The sequence below is a fragment of the Podarcis cretensis genome (genome assembly GCF_951804945.1).
Source record: "Podarcis cretensis genome assembly, chromosome: 9".
NCBI classification, from domain to species: domain Eukaryota; kingdom Metazoa; phylum Chordata; class Lepidosauria; order Squamata; family Lacertidae; genus Podarcis; species Podarcis cretensis.
Window position 1 is genome coordinate 78,059,082 of NC_137178.1, and position 19,529 is coordinate 78,078,610.

General features: G+C 44.0%; 2 protein-coding genes across 7 annotated transcripts in view; one reads left to right on the forward strand and one right to left on the reverse strand.

Moving 5' to 3' along the window:
• The window catches only part of SLC2A9 (solute carrier family 2 member 9), a 318,333-nt gene that overhangs the window by 135,574 nt on the left and 163,230 nt on the right, over positions 1-19,529 (forward strand). The window lies entirely within an intron of this gene.
• TMEM128 (transmembrane protein 128) lies at positions 10,686-17,768 on the reverse strand. Of its 3 annotated transcripts, XM_079991766.1 has the most exons (5): positions 17,565-17,768; positions 14,333-14,474; positions 13,220-13,381; positions 12,539-12,648; positions 10,686-11,863 (listed from the first exon to the last, which is right to left on the reverse strand). In XM_079991766.1, the coding sequence occupies exons 1-4, from the start codon at positions 17,662-17,664 to the stop codon at positions 12,549-12,551; spliced, it is 504 nt and encodes a 167-aa protein (XP_079847892.1). In that variant the 5' UTR covers positions 17,665-17,768; the 3' UTR covers positions 10,686-11,863; positions 12,539-12,548. The 3 variants fall into 3 exon arrangements, with proteins under 3 accessions (XP_079847892.1, XP_079847893.1, XP_079847894.1); XM_079991767.1 differs by lacking the exons at positions 10,686-11,863; positions 17,565-17,768 and adding an exon at positions 17,382-17,511; XM_079991768.1 differs by lacking the exons at positions 10,686-11,863; positions 17,565-17,768 and adding an exon at positions 15,870-15,893.

The following is a 19,529-nucleotide window of genomic DNA, read 5'->3' on the forward strand; positions in this document are numbered from 1 at the left end:
ACCCCAACACAAATCCAGAGTGGAGTCCCTAGGACTGTTGAATGGAGCCTTGCACACCTCCTTCCAGCAACTTCTGCAGCCAAACCGGTGCCAAACGTTGCTCTGGTATTGCTCTGGTTTCCTTTGGAGCACATCAGCGAGACCAAGAGGGGGGTCTTGTCATCTGGGATTACACTGATGATGACCAGATGACACTGGCCAGACTTGCATCCCGGGAAGGTGACTTTGGTGCTGCTAATGCAGCAGTGTGACTTCGCCCCCAGAGGCACACTCCACTGTCTCTCAAGACAGACAGATGCCAACAATGTCTGTTCGTTGCATGTGTTTAGGTTAGAGGTAGGTCAGAACTAGGCACTATTGCTCGGCTGAGCGCCTCTTCACATTACAAGCACAATCTAGCCTGAACTAAGTTCTAAGAAAGAAAGAGATATGCTGGGAGAGATTTCCATCCTGTCTCCTGTCTCCTGAATTCCCCCAAAACAATAAGCCTGAGGGGCAACACCACTGAAAACATATAAGTCATACCACCAGGGGAGACTGTTAAACAATAAGGTGCATGGTACAACAACATGATCTTAACAGGTAAACACCACTCAAAATTAGAGAAGCAACACCTCATCTTTGTCTGTTGCAGCACCTGAGACTCCCCACTCACCCCTTGTCTATAGCCATTGCTATTCCATTTATTTTTTGACCTGGCATTCAGCAGTGCTCAGTATTGGAGAGTGGAGAACTGAGACAAAACTAAGTACTACTATTGTTATTAATTATTAAATGTTATATTCTACCCTTCCTTCCAAAGGAGCCCAAGGTAGCAAACACATTAATGATAATGGTGATATAATATTTTTAAAAGAAAAATATTATAAAAAGCAGTCAAAGCATTCTAAGATTAATTAAAACATTCTTTAAAAAGTTTACTATCTGCCCAATTTATTTATTATTCAAATTATTTATTATATTTAGTTACTTAATACTTAAAACTGATCTTGGAGCTACTTCAATTTAAAAAAAATGCACTACCAAATTTAAAATACATCAGATTTTTTTCTTTAAAAAACCAATTAACTAAAACTGTTCATACCCACCCTACTAAAAGATGGGTAGCAATTAACAACAAAATGCCTAAATGAATAGGAATGTCTCCATCTCTCCATAGAGATGCCTGATCTTGTGTGTCCCCCACCACATACACACCCCTCCCTTGGCGGGGACATACAAATAAGGGCCTCAGATGAAAATCACAGGTCCCGGTAGGTTCATTGGGGAAAAGCAGTCCCTAAGTGATTAGGCAGGACATCTGTATTATCCCAAAATCTCACTCTGTTGTATATAGCTAAAGTATCTCAGCTAAGGACAGCAAATACAAACTTTCTTGCCCTCCTGCCCACCATTTTGCACACTTTCCTGGACATAAGGGGGATTCCCAGAGCCAAGAGGATAAGGGCAGCCTTGAAATGATAGTGAGGCTGGAGCTCCTCAGTAATGACTGAGAAGGGGAATATCTAAAGGCAAACAGCTTCTTTATGGCAGTTCTGATGGTTTTATGCTGCTGTTGTATTTGCATATAAATAAATTGTTCTACAGCTAGAAAACACAATAAATTAAGTTATTTGGAGGTATGTACCTGAAATTATATTGATTATCTGATTTCCTTTATTTAAAAATTCAGTGAAGTTACAAACCATCTACCGTAGGCATAACCAATCAATTGAAGTTCAAATATCATAAAAGTTTTCAAGGAGGGGGGATGCAAAATACATTATAATGCTGTTTTTTTAAGCAAGGTCTTTCAAACTTCTTGAATTCCTATTTAATGAAGAGATGTATGACTTCTGAGGTGAATATAGATTTACCAAAGTATCTTGTAAGTATGTGGGAAGGATAGTGCAGATAAAATGCTTATTCATTTGAGACATCCCATTATGTCCTCCCCAATCCAGGAAACAACTGAACGAAAATGACTACTTTCATTAAGCAACTAGAGGAAAAATTCTGAAACATACATATGTGATCCATACATTTCCCCCTTTGGCTTATTAATTACCATAGTTTGACATTTGTGAAACACCATTTTTGAAAAATATGATGCAGTCTTCCAGTAAGGAAGCTTTCTGCCGTAGTGCTTATTTTTGTGCAATAAGGCTGTAGGATGTATCATAAGCAGTCAGGTGCAACATTTCCTGTTTGCCCAGAGTGGACACGCAGGGGGTGTTACTCCACAGCCAGGATGACTTCCTGTCACACCTGGTCTGGAGCTTCCTCCCTCTGCATGTGACCAGGTAGGTGGGCTGGTCACATGGCCATCTTCCTCTTCTTCCTCTTGATACTGATGTATTTTGCTGTCTTCTGGCTCTCAGCCACCAGGACATGGGCTCATTCCCATATGGGATGAACTCAAAACCCTCTTCTGCAACTCTAAGCTAAAGCCTGCCTTCAGGATCCAACTGTGAACTGAATGTGAGTAAACTTCTTATTACTTTTAAAAGAAGCTTCTTGTGTCTTTATTCTTTTTAGGAGGGATAAATTGCCAGGAACAGAACCCAATCTGGACTAAACCAGATTGGATTGCTTAAGTAAAGAGATTCAAACGAATCTACCAACTAGCTTCCTGCTATATATTGAGGAATGTCACTCTGCTGCTGACTCACAAGCGTGTGTTAGGAAGGATACTATTAAATCAATATATTCTCTCCTAGTATATTCTACAACATTTCCACAAAAGCACCTATTTTAAGGATGTCTGTCATCTGTTTGAAGCAACTGAACCTAAAGCAGCAAACCACGGCCTGCTGCCTCCCCTCATCTTGCCAACTCTGTCAGGAATCAGTCTACACCTGTATCCAATCACAGCACGCTACCAGCAACTCTGATAATAGCAGCATGGGACTATAGTTTTCTGGCCTCGTGTTGTGCACACTTTGGTGACAGGGACTATGAAGAGCGGTCCTCACCCCCCAACACTTCAGGTACTTTGCCTCAGCATTCCAGATGCAAGCACTCAACAGCAATGCCCATTTCATGCCTACAGCTGGGGATCAAAGGACTAAAGGTAAAGGACCCATGACAGTTAAGTCCAGTCGCAGACAACTCTGGGGTTGCGGCGCTCATCTTGCTTTACAGGCTGAGGGAGCCGACAGTTTTTCCGGGTCATATGGCCAGCATGACTAAGCCGCTTCTGGCACAATGGAACACCGAAACCAGAGCAGCACACAGAAACACCGTTTACCTTCCCGCCGGAGTGGTACCTATTTATCTACTTGGACTTTTTGGCATGCTTTTGAACTGCTAGGTTGGCAGGAGCTGGGACCGAGCATTGGGAGCTCACCCCGTCAAATGTCTTGTCTCAGGATTCTCTCTCCCTTAACTTTCCACAGGCAATCATGGAGCAGGTGCAGCAGACCAAGACTGAGCCCTGTGTTGTACGTGAAGCTGCCTCTGAAGGTGGTTTGGAAACTTCAGCTGATGCCAAATTCAGCAGTCAGGTGGCTCACCAGTTTGAGCATATGACACCAATCCTGGCCTGACTGTAACGGCTGCCAGTTAGTTTCCAGGCTGAATTCAAAGCACTGGTTTTAACCTATAAAGCCTTGAATGGCTCAGGACTGCAATACCTCAAGGACTGCCTCTCTCCACATGAACCTACCTGGACTCTGAGATAAGGCCCTTCGGTTTGGAGGCTGGCAACATGAGAATGGGCCTTTTCTGTGGTGGCTCCCTGTAGGTGGAATGCTCTCCCCAGGGAGACTTGCCTGGTGCCTTCATTTGCTACCTTTGCTGACAGGCAAAAACATTCCTCTTCTCTCATGCCCTCGGCTAATTAAACAATCAATGGCCTTTTAAAATGGGGTGTGCGTGTGTTTTGTTATTAGATATTTTTGTGTTTTTATACTGTTGTTGGACAAATTTGCCCCAGGGATCTTCCCCAGAGGGAGTCAATTGCTCTGTGAGAAGGAGTCAGACACTGAGATCAGGCAAAATCAAAGGTTGTATATTCTTGAGACAGCACTGCACAGACAGCTCCTGCTGTAAAGAGGGAGGGCTTGTCCTGTTCACATCAAAGGTACTTTATACCCTATAGTCTGTCCAAATTTCCCTCCTACATTCTCCTATTGATTAGGAGACTCTAGTTTACAGACTTCCCAGTCCGCCTATTTCATATTTTCCCCTTAATGGGAGCAGGTGGTGCTGTGGTCTAAACCACTAAGCCTCTTGGGCTTGCCAATCAGAAGGTCGGCGGTTCGAATCCACACAATGGGGTGAGCTCCTGTTGCTCTGTCCCAGCTCCTGCCAACCTACGCAGTTCAAAAGCACACCAGTGCAAGTAGATAAATGGGTACAACTGTGGTATGAAGGTAAATGGCATTTTGTGAGCTCTGGCTTCCATCACAGTGTTCCGTTCTTCCAGAGGTGATTTAGTCATGCTGGCCACATGACCCGGAAAGCTGTCTGTGGATAACGCCGGCCCCCTTGGCCTGAAAAGCAAGATGAGCACTGGAACCCCATAGTCGTCTTTGACTGGACAGAACCATCCAGGGGTCCTTTACCTTACCTTATTTTCCCCTTGATATGTACCCCCTCCGTTACATACATCCCATGATCATGCTGATTAGCTCTAGCTCCACCTGGGGCTGTCTGACTACTATTCATAGCCTATTTAAGCATGTGCAATAGTTTTCTAAGTGTACTTCTCCACTTTCCCTCGTGGTTCTGAATCACCCACAAACCTTCCTAGTACGTTATAAGGCATTATCTTTCGGCTACTCTCAGCGATTTCTTAACTTGACTTATTACCACGAGTTTCCTCTTTCTTTGCATTGCAAGCAGTTACAACAGCAAGGCCTGTTCGTTTCTGCTAAGCTTTTCTTACCTGTTTATCCCACAACAGTAAACCACCCTGCAATCCTCAGATGAAGGGCACTATATAAATTCAATAAAATAATAATAATAATCTACAGTAGTAACCAGTGCAATTCCAGCTGTTCCTCTACAGCCATGCTAACCTTTGCGCTGCAGTAGATTGCATGAGAACAATGGTTGCTCCACTGTCTGCTATGGAACCTTCCAAGTCAAAGGAACCCAGGTGGGGCCTAGAGGTTTGTAACCCTGTCAATATTATTGTTTCAGAACTCAATATATCTCTGCCCGATTAACACTTTCACTTTAACAGAACTTCAGTTATGTAACTGTAACTGGGTGTTAGTCGAAAACAATTCATTCCACGCATGCCTTGCTAATTTATGCTGTGTCTCTGAGAGGAAGGGCATTCTGTATCATCAGATCACAAATTGTGGGTCTTTGCCTGTACTCTCACACAGAGAGCTCTGTGGTGGTGATTATTCAATTTATATCCTGTCCTTCATGCCAAAGTAGCCTGGGGTGGCAAACACACCAATAATTAAACACTTTTTAAAAAAAGTTTAAAACGTTCTCTCAGCCAGTGAGGTTGGAAGGTCATCTGTCATGGATGCTTCAGCTGAGATTCCTGCAGTGCAGGGGGTTAGACTAGATGACCCTTGGGTCCCTTGCAGCTCTATAATTCTATGATCTCAGGGTTGCAGGAAGACTGTCTTTCAATCATAATTAAACAAAAAGAGGCCTCCTCCCAAGACTTATCTGGGTGGATCTGCTGAACACTATCCTTTTTTTCCCTTTGGTGCGCTCAGTTAAAGTGATTATTAGACACTCATGTGTAAGTTGCATGAAGGTGTTTTGCATCTGGGTGCAGGGATTCCCAAATGCATTTAGTTACTGTACAGGATTCTTCTCACCTGCATTACAGTAGCTCATTCAGGGATCCCCCAGATGACCTGGTTACCGAGCAGTCATCCTGATTTTCTTGCACAAAGCTCATGTGAAGGTTAGATTATATCCAGTCTTCATTGAACATTTGTGATGTTTGTGCACTTATACAACCAGAATTCATCCTGATTTGCATGCAGGGTGTTCATAGTGAGCCTGTATCTGGTGGGTTATCCATTCTCTGTGTGGTGACGTGACAGGATGGAGGCATTTCCCCCTTTGCCATGTGTGGACTGTCTGCCCCTACAGAGTTAACATGGTGTTGGTATCAGCATACTTCTGTGAACACTGTGTGCCAAAGGTGCTGCCAGGTGAGGTAACAGCTGTCTCTAAAATTTGTTTTGCTTTGATTATCTTCTCCACATTGATTTTGGGAGGATCCCAACTAAGTTAAAACAAAACAATACCTGTGTGTATGTAAGTGACCACCAGTCGGATTACAGAAACACGCTGTTCAACAAATAAAGGAACAGGTGGGGCTTTTTCTTTGTGAAGGATGATTGAGTCTAACATACCATGAGAAGATATTCATCAGTGCCAATTGGCAACTGAAACTCAGCTAAGTCTTTTGTTCAGTGTGCAATAACAAAAACCCAACTTTGGCTTTAAGTCATATGGTTCAGTTTATGTGGTTTAAACACCCCCCCCAAAAAAAAACTAACCACCTCTGAAATATCTCTGAGGCATCAATTTAGTTCTTCATGGAGCCTATAATCTAGATTATCACAAAATACATTCTTCTGTTATTCAGTCTAATCTCTGAAGGATTCTGCCTCAGTTGTTAAAAAGGTCAAAACAGCATTATAATTAAACAATTACACAATATGTGAAAGCTAGGTTCTGTGAAAAGCATGTTTCACTCCATGTATCACATTTCTTTAACCATATGATTTACTTTCACTGAACATCATATAATATGTCATGGGTCGGCAAACTAAGGTCCGTGGGCCAGATCAGGCCCAATTGCCTTCTAGATCCGGCCTGTGGACGGTCCAGAAATCACTGTGTGAATCGCCAGTGCATGGATCTCCACCACACATCTTCTCTCCCTCAGTCCGCCCTTCCTTCCTTCTCCGTGCCCCTTTTCCGCGCCACTTCCTCTCGCGCTTTCTTCGTGCCTGCCTGCCTTCTTCCCTCCTTCATTCCTCCCATGGCGTTTAGGCAGGTTGTTGCGGTGGCTGTGGCCGCCGCTTGCAGGTTGGCAGGCGGCTCTGTCTTCTTCTCCGCGGTGCCTCTCAGGAAGCAGGTGGTGGGTAAACTCTCCGGCGATGCCCCTGTTCCCCTGCCTCCGTCCGCGGCTCCTCCACTGGGACTGCTGCTTCGGTTTTCGCCAGCCAACACAGCCTCCTACCCTGCCATGGCGCCTGGCTAGCTGGAGAAGCTCAACTGTCCAGCCCCCCACAAGATCTGAGGGACAGTGGACCGGCCCCCTGCTGAAAAAGTTAGCTGACCCTTGTAATATGTTTTATTATAGTTAATCATATTTAAAACCTCAAGGAGAGAGAAAAAAACCAAAATTTTCAAAACTGAGAAAGAACCAATGTTTAGCAATGTGGTATAGCCACATTTAGAATACTGTGTAAAGTTGTCGTCACTACCATAAAAGGGATATCTGAGAGCTAGAAAAGAAAACTACACTAAATTATGAGGGGCAGGCATACGAACTTGAATACTGGGGGGCAGGTAAACCACACCCCGCATAATCAATCACAAGATGCGGCACACACACACCGTTTGAATGGCAGTGTTTATCAACTTTGGGGGACCTTTTTCAAGAGGAAATGTTTGAGCATTGGGGGCTCAGTTTAGAATGAGGCAACTGGGACAGGTGGGAGCAGAGACACGGCAGACGGTTAATTTCTGGATAGTACAGAGGAAGGGGACTGATAAGTTTTTCCCCCTCTCTTCTAATACTAAAACTCAGGATCATTTGATGAAATTGATTGGCAGTAGATGCAGATGTTCTTCTTCAGATTATAGCACATAGATAAACAAGTAGAATTTGCTAGCACAAGATGTAGAGATCGCAACTAGCTTAGATAGCTATAAAAGGCAATTACGGTGTTACCTTGGTTTATGAACTTAATCCGTTCTGGAAGTCCGTTCTTAAACCAAAGCGTTCTTAAACCAAAGCGTGCTTTCCCATAGCAGCGGGGAACTAAATTTACAAATAGAACACACTGAACAGGAAGCGAAACGTTCTTATTCCAAAGCAAAGTTCACAAACCAAAACACCTACTTCACGGTTTGCAGCGTTCTTAATCCAAGCTGTTCATAAACTAAGCTGTTCTTAAACCGAGGTACCACTGTATACAAATTCATAGCAGATAAGCCTGTTGCAGAGCTATTGCCTATTGCTGAGCTATGTGTCTCTGAATACCAGCTGCTGGGGGTGGGGGGTTGTGGAGGCAAAAGCAAAGAGGGCAATTGCCTTCAGACTCTGCTGATGGGATTCCCAGAAATATCTAGCTGACCACTCTGGGAATGTTGGACTAGATAAAGCTTTAGTCTGATCCAATAGGGCACTTGTTCTATTATTCATTTGTTGTAAGCCACTGTGAGGTTTTATTACAATCAAACAGTATATAAATTCTTGTAAATAAATAACACAATGAGACACTGAACAGCTACAGCTACATTAACAATGTGGAGATGTCAGTTCATACAAAAAGTGCCTCTTTAAGATTTGAGCCTGACGCTTCCTGAGCCGGGCGCTGGAGGCAGCCGTTTCACCCCAGCACCTCATGGGGCTGATGCTCCTTCCTTTTCATCATTGTGCTATAGAACTATATCACAGTGTTGAAAACCTGATATTGCCCAGCATTAATGTTCAGCGAGGGCTGGGGGAGCAGGGCAGCAAGGGGAGAGTGAAGGGTAAGTGGACAGAGAGCAAAGAGTTGAATAACACTAGCTCAGACTGGTAGCTGTCAAGAGGCTCACTGCACCTCTTCTCTGAAAACTTCAAATGGACTTATTAGGCAGCTCAGTGTCGCAGTTTCAAGAGCTTGTGGGAGTTATACCAGCAGAGTATACTATTGAACCAGTCTCCCAACTATTCTGTACAGTAAACTGTACTTGAGCGCTCATTTTATCTTTAATAAGTATCATCAGTACTGTAAGACTTTAACAGGCTACCGTAAATGTGCTGCAACTTCAGGAAAATAGATAGGAATTTCTCCTAGACAGGTTAACTTGCAAATCCTCATTGAAATCAGCATGCACGGTGTTTAGGTCAGGCAACAAAGGACTTGCATCCAACTTCTTCATTTTAAGTGTTTCAAATGTGCCTGTCTACAAGATGGGTACTGGAAAAGAATTACAGAACCACTCTGCATTTAAACCACTGTTTAAATAATGGCTTTCTAGTGCGGCTCATGAGTTCCTCACTAATACTTAGTCCTTCAACTTGCTTTAAACACAGGGATGGAGAACCTTTTCCATCCTTTTCAGGGCAACATTCTAGTCTGTGCAATCTTCTGAGAGCCACATGACAGTGGCTGACTCGGTTAGGCATTATGTGAGTTCAAAGACACATTCCAGCCAGGCAAAAACCTTGGAGGTGCATAATGGGGCCAGTGAGGAGTATCACCCAGGGAGAACCCCAAGGGCTAGATATGGAAGCTAGCAGGGCCACATCTGGCCCCTGGGCTGGAAGTTCTCTTACTTCTGCTTTAACAGACTGGCCAACAAGCAACCTCATGAGCTAAGAAGCCTTTTTGCAGCTCCTCTCTAAATCCAGATGTAGCTCCTCTTTAATAACGTGTCCTGAAGTTTACACTTAACCTTCTTCATACTGAATAGTCATATCATCTACACTGGTACCTCGGGTTAAGAACTTAATTCATTCTGGAGGGCCGTTCTTAACCTGAAACTGTTCTTAACCTGAGGTACCACTTTAGCTAATGGGGCCTCCCACTGCCGCTGCGCCGCCGCCACACAATTTCTGTTCTCATCCTGAAGCAAAGTTCTTAACCCAAGGTACTATTTCTGGGTTAGCGGAGTCTGTAACCTGAAGCGTCTGTAACCCAAAGTACCACTGTAGTTCAAATACATATAATTATGAGGGGCCTGGGTTTGTTTTTTTCAAAAAAAAAAGTGATAGCAGCTTTGCAAGTCAACTACTTTTAGCCAGAACAGCAATACATTATAATACTAAATTTAAACGAATTTCACTCAAATGTCAAATTTACACTAGCAAAACTCTTACATAACTTAAGATTTTATAAACCCTGTTTTATGTAACCCCTTCATGGATTTCTTGATTAAGTAGTAATTTTAACCTTTGTATGTTTAAAAGCAGGGTTGTAATTTTTTCTTGATTTTACTGTTCTATCTTTTGCAAACCGCTTTGGGTTTTTTTTTGGTTTTTTACAATCAAGCGGTGTATAAATTTCATGAAATAAATAAATAAAAACCTTGCTAAAGATAAACCTAATTTTGCTTTAACCAATTGGCCTTCAGATAGAATCTTATCAAAAGATGAAACATATTATTTTGTTAAATAATACCATACCACCAGATAGTAAAAACTCTGTTTCCAGCTGGCCCTACTGCAGTTACCATGTCTGGAGGAATCCCATAGGGCTTATCAGACCCTTATGTTCCCCTGCCCGCTTCTTCCTTGGCACAAGTGCAGACAGCTTGCCAGGCCATCACAGGAAATGCACCTCTCAATCAAGGAATGTGAACTGGGAGGGCTGGAGAAGCACACACCTGTTTCTCATTCTCTAGGATACCGCCTAGGATACGGAGTGCCCATGCACACATGCTCCAAGGGAAAATGGAAACAAAGCTCTACTGTGGTCTACAAGATACCTCTGCACAAGATTGTAGCACAAAAAGCAGAACATGTTTTGCCACATGGTTAATAATAATAATAATAATAATAATAATAATAATAATTTATTTATACCCCGCCCATTTGGCTGGGCTTCCCCAGCCACTCTGGGCAGCTTCCAACAAAGTATTATAATTCAGTAATCCATCAAACATTAAAAGCTTCCCTAAACAGGGCTGCCTTCAGATGTCTTCTAAAAGTCTGGTAGTTGTTTTTCTTTGACATCTGGTGGGAGGACGTTCCACAGGGCGGGTGGTTAAATATATTATAGTTTTGATTTATTTATGTGCTTATATAATATTTAAAAAATCAAACAACTAATCATTCAGCAATTTGAAGATTTACTATTTTCATTGCTCTCAAAGATATCATGAACATAATTATTTTTTAAAAGGGTGAAATGTGTCCCTATTATTAACTTCTTAAACATAATCAATTATGATTTCCTGTGATACAGGATATAGATTAAGTCAATAGCTATGCCAGAACAATAGCAAAATTGTTCTGTTAGCATTTCAGTGACTCATATCCCCAGAGTTTAAGATCATAGTTCAAAGTAAAAGTGTCCCTATTAAACACAAAACAAGTTTAACAATTCAAGTTTTAAACACAAGTTGCTTGAGATCGGCTTGCAGGTCTTCATCCCAGGATCCCAGTATATCCAAGTACGTATGCTGGCAGGTCCACATTTACTTTTCTAGAATATGGTAGTGTACAGTGAAAAATAGAAATTTATACATTTAAGCCAAGCTGTATCTTTATACCTAACAAGTATCTCACATTCATTGTAAAACTAATTAATTTTATAACTCTGCAGAGTCTAGAAATCTAAAATTTAAGAAAAATGAAATACAGTGGTACCTCGCAAGACGAATGCCTCGTAAGACGAAAAACTCGCAAGACGAAAGAGTTTTTCGTTTTTTGAGTTGCTTCGCAAGACGAATTTCCCTATGGGCTTGCTTCGCAAGACAAAAACGTCTTGCAAGTTTGTTTCCTTTGTCTTGCAAGCTTGTTTCCTTTTTCTTAAAACCGTGCATTCAGGGGGTGCAGTTGCGACTTGACTTCGAGGAGCAACTCATAGCACGCGGTGTGGTAGCCTTTTTTGAGGTTTTTGAAGACTTTGTGGTGATTTTTGAAGCTTTTCCAAAATCCGTGCTTCGCAAGACGAAAAAATCGCAAGACGAAAACTCGCAGAACGAATTAATTTCGTCTTGCGAGGTACCACTGTAAGCACAAAAAACACTCAGTAGTCATAAAAAGACAATTAAAGCTCTTTATAATACAGTGGTATTATTTTTAATTAAAAAAATAAAAGTTTTGATAATTAAGTTATTCAAATATATCACCCAGTACGGCTGTCTCATAACTGCAGAGCCATTGCCACGAACGGGCTGTAGCTCAGTGGCAGAACACATAACTTGCATACAAAAGGTTCTAAATTAAATCCTTGGATCTCTAGGCAGGGCTGGAATAATTTATTAAATGCTCGGGTTCATTTTTATGTCATCCCATCTCACAGTCTAGTCTTGCAGGCAATCAAATCTTCTCACATTCAGCTACAACTTCAGAGTCCTTGTTAGGAATGAAAATACTTCAGAAAGCACATACAGTGGAACCTCAGTTTTCAAACGTAATCCATTCCGGAAGTCCATTCAACTTCCAAAATGTTCGAAAACCAAGAATCAAAGGGCTGTTGGCAAAGTGAGTGGAGAAAAATGAGAAATGCGCCTTGGAAGCCATTCAACTTCCGAGGTGCATTCGAAAACTGAAGCATTCACTTCTGGGTTTTTGGCGTTCGGCTTCCGAAACGGCCAAGATGTTCAAAAACCAAGTTTCCACTGAGCATCACATAACTCAAAAGAGGCATGCTTAGATATGTATATCATTACAATGCCTTACCATAAAAGATTTAGCCCAGGAGCGACACAAGCATCACAATACCCATGAACTGGACAAAGAGCACCACAGGTGTGAGGAAAGACCATATGGGCCATAAAGAAATGTTAAAACTGGGAAAAGAAAGAAAGAGAAAACATGTAGCATATGTTGCAAGCAGGAGAGCATATTACAGTACAGGCAATTTGAGAACCAGCCAAATCCCAAAGTGAGACAAGTTTCACAGTATATTTGAATTGAGATACCATGAGAACATCCCTTTACACGTAGTCTCCAGAAGAAGAGGTATACAATGTGCAGAAGATATCCACATATATTTGAAACTTATGTCTCAGTGTCCAGAGCCTTCAAGGCAAAGTTTTGTTATGGCACGTAGGACCCTGGCACCCCCAGGAATGGACTGGCCACCTCCCCCATGGCTTGGGCAGGGAGAGCCCATCTACCTGCTTCCATGCGCAGAAGTGGACCATTGTTTCCTACATAATTGAAGCAATTCTCAGCCAGCCACACAAGACAGACAGGCAGCCAGCCATTGCATGTTTTCAGAAGAACAAATATGTGTGTGGTCTGCTATTACTCCTATCTGGGGTCCATATGTAACACCTTTCCCTCATCACTTAACACACAGACTTTTTAGAAGCAATGCAAGCCTGGAAAACTAGTATCTCTTACCCACCAACTTACCAAACTGCTGCCGCAATAAAACTAGCTGTTGTTATAGGTATCAGCGCAGGGTAGGTGGCATCATAGTCCTCGATTCCATGATACCACTCAAGATATATTATGCAATAAAAGGCCACAGACAAACTGATAATCAATAAGCAAATGCCGAGTATAAACCACCAGCTGCAAGAGAAAGAGAAAATGTGCTTTAATAATGTTAAAAACAAAAATACATTGAATTTAACATTGCCTCAGATCAGATTATGCTCCAAGCCAGGCCTCTCTTAAGACGCAGGAAGCAACATACCTTATCTGCCTTCTGCTACTGCATCCAAATTTTGCAGTACTCCAACTTCTAACTGGCTCCCTATTGAGAAGAGGTCCTCACTTTCTGTGTGTGGAATTCTTAGACACGGGGCTTCTTTAATCAACAAAGTTGGCAGGCAGCACTGATTGTTCAGTCATTGTACGACAGGAGAGAAAGCAGAACAGGAGATGGGAAGGAAGGCTAGCTAGGGAATGGAAATTCTTAATAGGTTATCCGACTACTTTTTGCTAAGACACACGTGTCTGCTCATGCAGAACTAAAAGCAATGCTGGGATTTATCCTGACAGAGTGTAGGGGAGCCCTAAACAAAAAATGTCAAATTTCAATCACAAACCCTTTGAAGTAAGCAAAGGGCGCCAGATGCGGAGAAGCTCTCCTAAAATATAAACTCCACTCGTATTAGATGTTAGGACACATTTCTACATAAAACAGTGCTGGTTTCAGCTGGGTGTCTTACTGTATAAATAGAAAGGTATATGTGATGGGGGTTGAAGCATAGAGGGTATCTGATCTGAGAAAGCTGCACCAAAATTACTCCATATTTCTTTTATCAGATCAGAATAGGAGAAGACAATGAGGAACTTCCATTTTCACTCACTGCTGTTCTTAGCAACTAAGATAGATCCCTCCTCCCCCTCACACAGATGTTTCAAGTGTTTTAAATTATATTTCTTACTGTTATGTTATACTGATTAATCTACAATAAAGTTTAGGGAGAATCCAACTGACTTTGTACTGTAAATACCTTTGTGTAACTTCTACTTGTAAACCCTCCACCAAAAAAACCCACCACCTCTTCTCCTTACCTTTCTTGCTGAATAATCTCTTTAACAATTTTAAAAAAATCAATGTAGTATGTAGTAGCTATTGATGCCAATATCCAGAATGCAGAGTGAATGTTAAGTCTGGGAAGCGGCTTCTCCTTCTTTTCTACGCTGGTAGTTTCAACTGTAAATAAAACCGCCATTATTTTGCATACGTCATTAAACGAGACACCATCTTACAGAAGTAAAACATGCACACCAGGTTTCTAAATCATTCTTTGTTGCAGTGCAAATGCCCATCACCTCATCCCAGTTGGCCTTGAAATCTACATGACTTCTCAATGCTCTGCTCATCTTAATCATAGGCATTTGGCAGCAGGGTGGTCTATTTATTCTGGTGCAGGCAAAGCAGGCTGTGCACACAGTGCGCATGGCTTGGGGACAAAAGTGGTAGTGGGTACCTCTAAGTCATGTGGCAAAGGGACCTACCTGTGGAAAGGAAGGCGCAAAAAGGTGGGGGTTGAGTAACTCCTTCCTCCTTTCCCACACCCTTGCAGCCATTAGTTTATCACAAGTTCCCACTTGTCATAACCTATTGTTGACAATAGACTTTGCTGGCTGCCTGAAATACAGCAGAAACTATTATATGACAAGAGGTTAAGCCAATATATTACTACATATTTTCAGTGTAATAAATAAATCCATAAGTACATGGATGGCTTTGAACGTTCAGTAACCTCTAAGGTCTAAGGGGTTAAGTGTAGTTTGGGGTACTCCTGGATCCAACAGGAGGCTAAGGAGGCTTTTGTGGCTAGGAATACTATCCTAGCTTTAACTGGTCCAAAATGCAGCGGCTGGATTGCTGGCTAGGGGTTCCATTTAGAACTCATATAACACCTCTTTTAAAACAGCTGCATTAGTTGCCTATAAGTTTCCAGGCCACAGATACCTGAAAAAAACACCTCCTTCCCTACAAGACCCCCTTAGGCATTAAGAGAAGCAGAGTGAGCCCTCCTGATAGTTCCACTGCCCTCAGAAGTATGGGGTAGTGGCCTGGGAGAGGACATTCTCTGGGCAGCCCCTAAATTGTGGAATTCCCTCCCCACAGCTGGCATCTTCATTACACAGTATGCTGAAGGCACAGACCTGTCCTCTGGCCTTGGACAGTTGACATGACTGACCCAAGACATTTTGGCATCTGAGGAAGACCCCCAAATGCCTTCCCACTCCCTGTCAGGGAAGAAGGGAGGAGTGAATATCTACACTATGGGTGGGCCAGCCCTGATGCTTGAGATATGTATTTTAAGACCCACCCTATTCTTTTGACTTAACCTGTTGCCGTATTTTTTAATGGCTGACCCGCCCTATGCTATGATGAAGGGTGAGTAATATATAAGAAAAAGGACAAAACCATTCACTTCCAGAGCTGGGCCCAGGCATGTGACCTCCTTTACCGGATCAGGGAACCCCTTCAGGAGGGGCTGCCTCCCGGCAGTCTTCAACACTTCCACTCAGCACGACTCCTTGCCATGGTGAGTCATCCATTGCCCTTTAGCAATGATAGCTAGCCAAACCTCACCTTTCATCCTCTGCTTGGAGCTGGGAGATAAAAGCAAAGGTATCCCTCGTGAACACACTGAGCTAGGAAGCTACGGAGGGTGATCCTCACCCAGGGAACAGAGGATAAAACTGAAGCTCTTGGCATAGCGAGCAGCAGAAGTGACCTGAGACGCGTCTCCACTGCCCAGCGCAGAATCAAGTCCTCTGAAAGGGAAGCTGGAACAGGGTGGTAGGTGGCAAGGGCATTTCAAGCAGGAGCGCCAGCCACAGCTCAACGCTGGGTTTGCCAAACAATCCTAGCTTCCCTCTTTGGCTCTGATGGCAATGGCCGGTGCTGGGTGGCAGAGTGCTGGTCCTCCAAGACGTACCCTCGGTGCACCAGCGGACCAACACTTTGGCTGCCTCTGAGTGGTGGGTGGCAGCAGCGCTGCAAGGGCCGCAGCCACTGACCACCACACAAACAAACCCCTTAGCCTTCCTCACCCCCCTGTAGCCAGAAATGATGGGAGGGTATGCCTAGTGAGGCTAAAACCCCTCTTCCAAGACCAGCTTGGAAGGTCCTCAAAGCTGCGCTGGGATTCCAAGGGCCTTGATGCATTTCATGCGCAGGTCCTGTTTCATGGCATTAAAGGTAAAAGGAGCCCTGACCATTAGGTCCAGTTGTGGCCGACTCTGGGGTTGCAGCGCTCATCTCGCTTTATTGGCCGAGGGAGCTGGCATACAGCTTCCGGGTCATGTGGCCAGCAGGACTAAGCCACTTCTGGTGAACCAGAACAGTGCACGGAAACGCCGTTTACCTTCCCGCCGGAGTGGTACCTATTTATCTACTTGCACTTTGACGTGCTTTTGAACTGCTAGGTTGGCAGGAGCAGGGACTGAGCAACGGGAGCTCACCCCGTCACGGGGATTCAAACCGCCAACCTTCTGATTGGCAAGCCCTAGGCTCTGTGGTTTAACCCACAGTGCCACCCGCGTCCCTTTCTATGGCCTTAAATGCACACTTAAATACATCTGCTTGACCTCCGCCAAAGCCCTCTATGGCTTGGGTCCCAGGTGCCTGAAATACTGCCTGCCCTGCCAGGGCTGTGGAGATCTTTTGGGGAGGCCCATCTCTCCGTCCCGCCCCCTCGGTGGGGAAGAGGGAGAGGGTCTCCTCAGGGGGGAGGCTCCCACCCAGGCAACTTTGGAACTCCCTGCCTGGAGAAGCAGGATGGCTCCCTCCTTGGCCGCCTTCTTATCCCAACAAGTTTGGGGGAACTGGCTGCTTTTATCAAGAGTCGCTTGTGCCCTGTCATTTTTATTATTGCAGATATTTGTATGGTTTTAACAGCACACCCACCTATGTAGTTTTGATTCTATCGGCGTATAACTGTTTTTTGGTTTCTTTTGCAATGATAGCTCCTTCCCCACCCCGAGGTTTTTAGCTGTTCCTAGTTTCATCCGGGGATCCTGTCAGGGAAAATGGCGGGCTATGAATTATAAATGCACAGTAATAATTTCGGGTGCTCAGCTCGCGCCCAGGCGCATTTACCCCGGAGCAAGCGCCGCGGCTCAAAGCGAGATTTACTTCCGAGTAGGCACGCGTGGGGCAGGGGAGAGCGAGCCCCGCGCCCATTATTCATTCCGCGCTTTAGTATTTTGCTCCACTTCCCGGCTTATCAAGGCCGAGCTCCTCCCCGGCGGCCTTCCCTCCCTCCTAAGCGGGGAGACCTACCGGCCTCGCCCGGGCCCGGCTGCGGCGGCGGCGGCTGCTGCTGCTGCTGCCCCCCGAGGTGCCGCCTCAGCCTCAGCCGCGGATCGCGCTCCTCCTCCATCTTGGGGGCCGCGGAAGTGAGCCGAGCCGAGCAGGAAGGGAGGCTGGATGGCGGCGGCGGCTGCTTTGCCCGAGATCCGCCCGCTCCCCCGCCTTCCCTCCGGCCGGGCGGGCGGGCGGGCGAGAGAGATTCCCTGGGGAAACCGGGGCCCCGAAGCCGCGGTGGAGTCAGAAAACACTCAGTCCCTCAGGAAACAAAAAAAGATCCCCGCCAAAATTCCCCCGAGAAGGCTTCGCGCGAAGGCGGGAAAGTGAAAAACCCGCCTCGCCGCTTCGGAACGTGCAAAAGTTAAAAGGCTGAAACGGATCGAGGCTTTCTAAGAATCTAATCTTTCTAAGCTAAAGCTGCTGCTCCGTGGTATTTTCTATCCTGCAGTTCGAAGCAGCGTTTTTTTTTAATATAATTTTTATAATATTGTCTGTTTTACAGTTTAAAATACTCATTTTACATTCTTAAGATATCAATGACCTCCCTTCTTTTTCCATTGTTCATTTTACATATCATAAATCCCTGCATATTTTATAAAAACTATACCATCCGGTATTCCATTATTGCATCCATCAAAAACACAACTATTTCCCATATATTCAGTAGATGTTTTCCAATCTTCTTTAAACCTACGTTCTTCTTGTTCTCTTATTCTATATGTTAAGTCTGCATGTTGTGCATATTCTGTCAACTTAAGTTGCCATTCTTCTTTGGTTGGGACCTCCCTCATTTTCCTTTTTTGGGCTAACAAAACGTGTAACAGTTATGTTACTACCACAGTAGTAACATAAATAAATAACCTGTTTTGACACCCTGGGAATTTCAGTCTGAATTATCCCCAACAGGAGGGACTCTGGTTTTGGGGAGGAATAATAATAATAATAATAATAATAATAATAATAATAATAATAATTTTTTATTTGTACCCCACCCATCTGGCTGGGTTTCCCCAGCCACTCTGGGCGGCTTCCATAGAAACCAAAAATACACTAAAATATCACAGATTAAAAACTTCCCTGAACAGGGCTGCCTTAAGATGTCTTCTGAATGTCAGGTAGTTTTAAACAATTTTAAACAATTTAAACAATTTTTTCAATCCATTATGGATTATTTCCCAATACTCTTTTACCCTTTTTGCAAGTCCACCACATACAAAAGAATGTTCCCGTCAGCTCTTTGGAGAGACAGCATTTTATCATTGCGCCAACCCTGCAAGGTTGCGGGGAGAGCGACAGGTCGGAGATCGCAGGGAGCTCAGTGGATGAGCAGGGATTTCAACTTGGGTCTTTCTGGGCCCAGCCTGACACTGACCACTATGCTACACTTTGCAAAGCACTTTTAAAAAAACAAAAACAAAAAACCTATATTTCCACCAGGAAGTAACGGATTTATTAGGGCCTCGGTTTGCGTGGACTGGGCCCTGGGGTGCCCTCGGACCTCTGCCGCAGTCACTTGAATTTTGATTTCCCAGTGCTGGGGAAAGAGATTTTGTTATCGCCAACTTTTGAAGCTTTTGGCTATTGGTCAGTTTTGCCTCAGTGAGTCTTGTATGCCTTAGGTCCAAGTCTAGTACCACTCCTGAGTGAGTGACACACACAAACTGGATACTGGCAGTTGCTTTGTATACATGTGTGGATACTGGTCTGTAATGGGCGATAAAGATCGGGGCGGGGGGGGGCACTGCTTCCTGTCATCTCAGAACATATTCAATAAACAGACCAAGTGACTGAAAATGATGTTTTAGATTTAACCCCTCTAAGTTGCCTGTTCCGCTCTGTCGCTTTTTCTCCAGCCTCTAGCCATCCCTTGAAGGTGAGAAAGTGACATCTCCGACTGCTGGGCCAGTTCCAAGCTAGCAGCTGTTACTAGGTGGATAA

What these genes read in the sequence shown, in the direction of transcription:
- TMEM128 (XM_079991766.1), bottom strand. Translation starts at nt 17,664, where the DNA reads ATGGAGGAGGAGCGCGATCCGCGGCTGAGGCTGAGGCGGCACCTCGGG. An exon ending in GCCGGGCCCGGGCGAGGCCG is followed by an intron (nt 14,475 to 17,564) that starts GTAGGTCTCCCC and finishes TTTTATTTACAG; the next exon opens with TTGAAACTACCAGCGTAGAA. An exon ending in GAGATTATTCAGCAAGAAAG is followed by an intron (nt 13,382 to 14,332) that starts GTAAGGAGAAGA and finishes TTTCTCTTGCAG; the next exon opens with CTGGTGGTTTATACTCGGCA.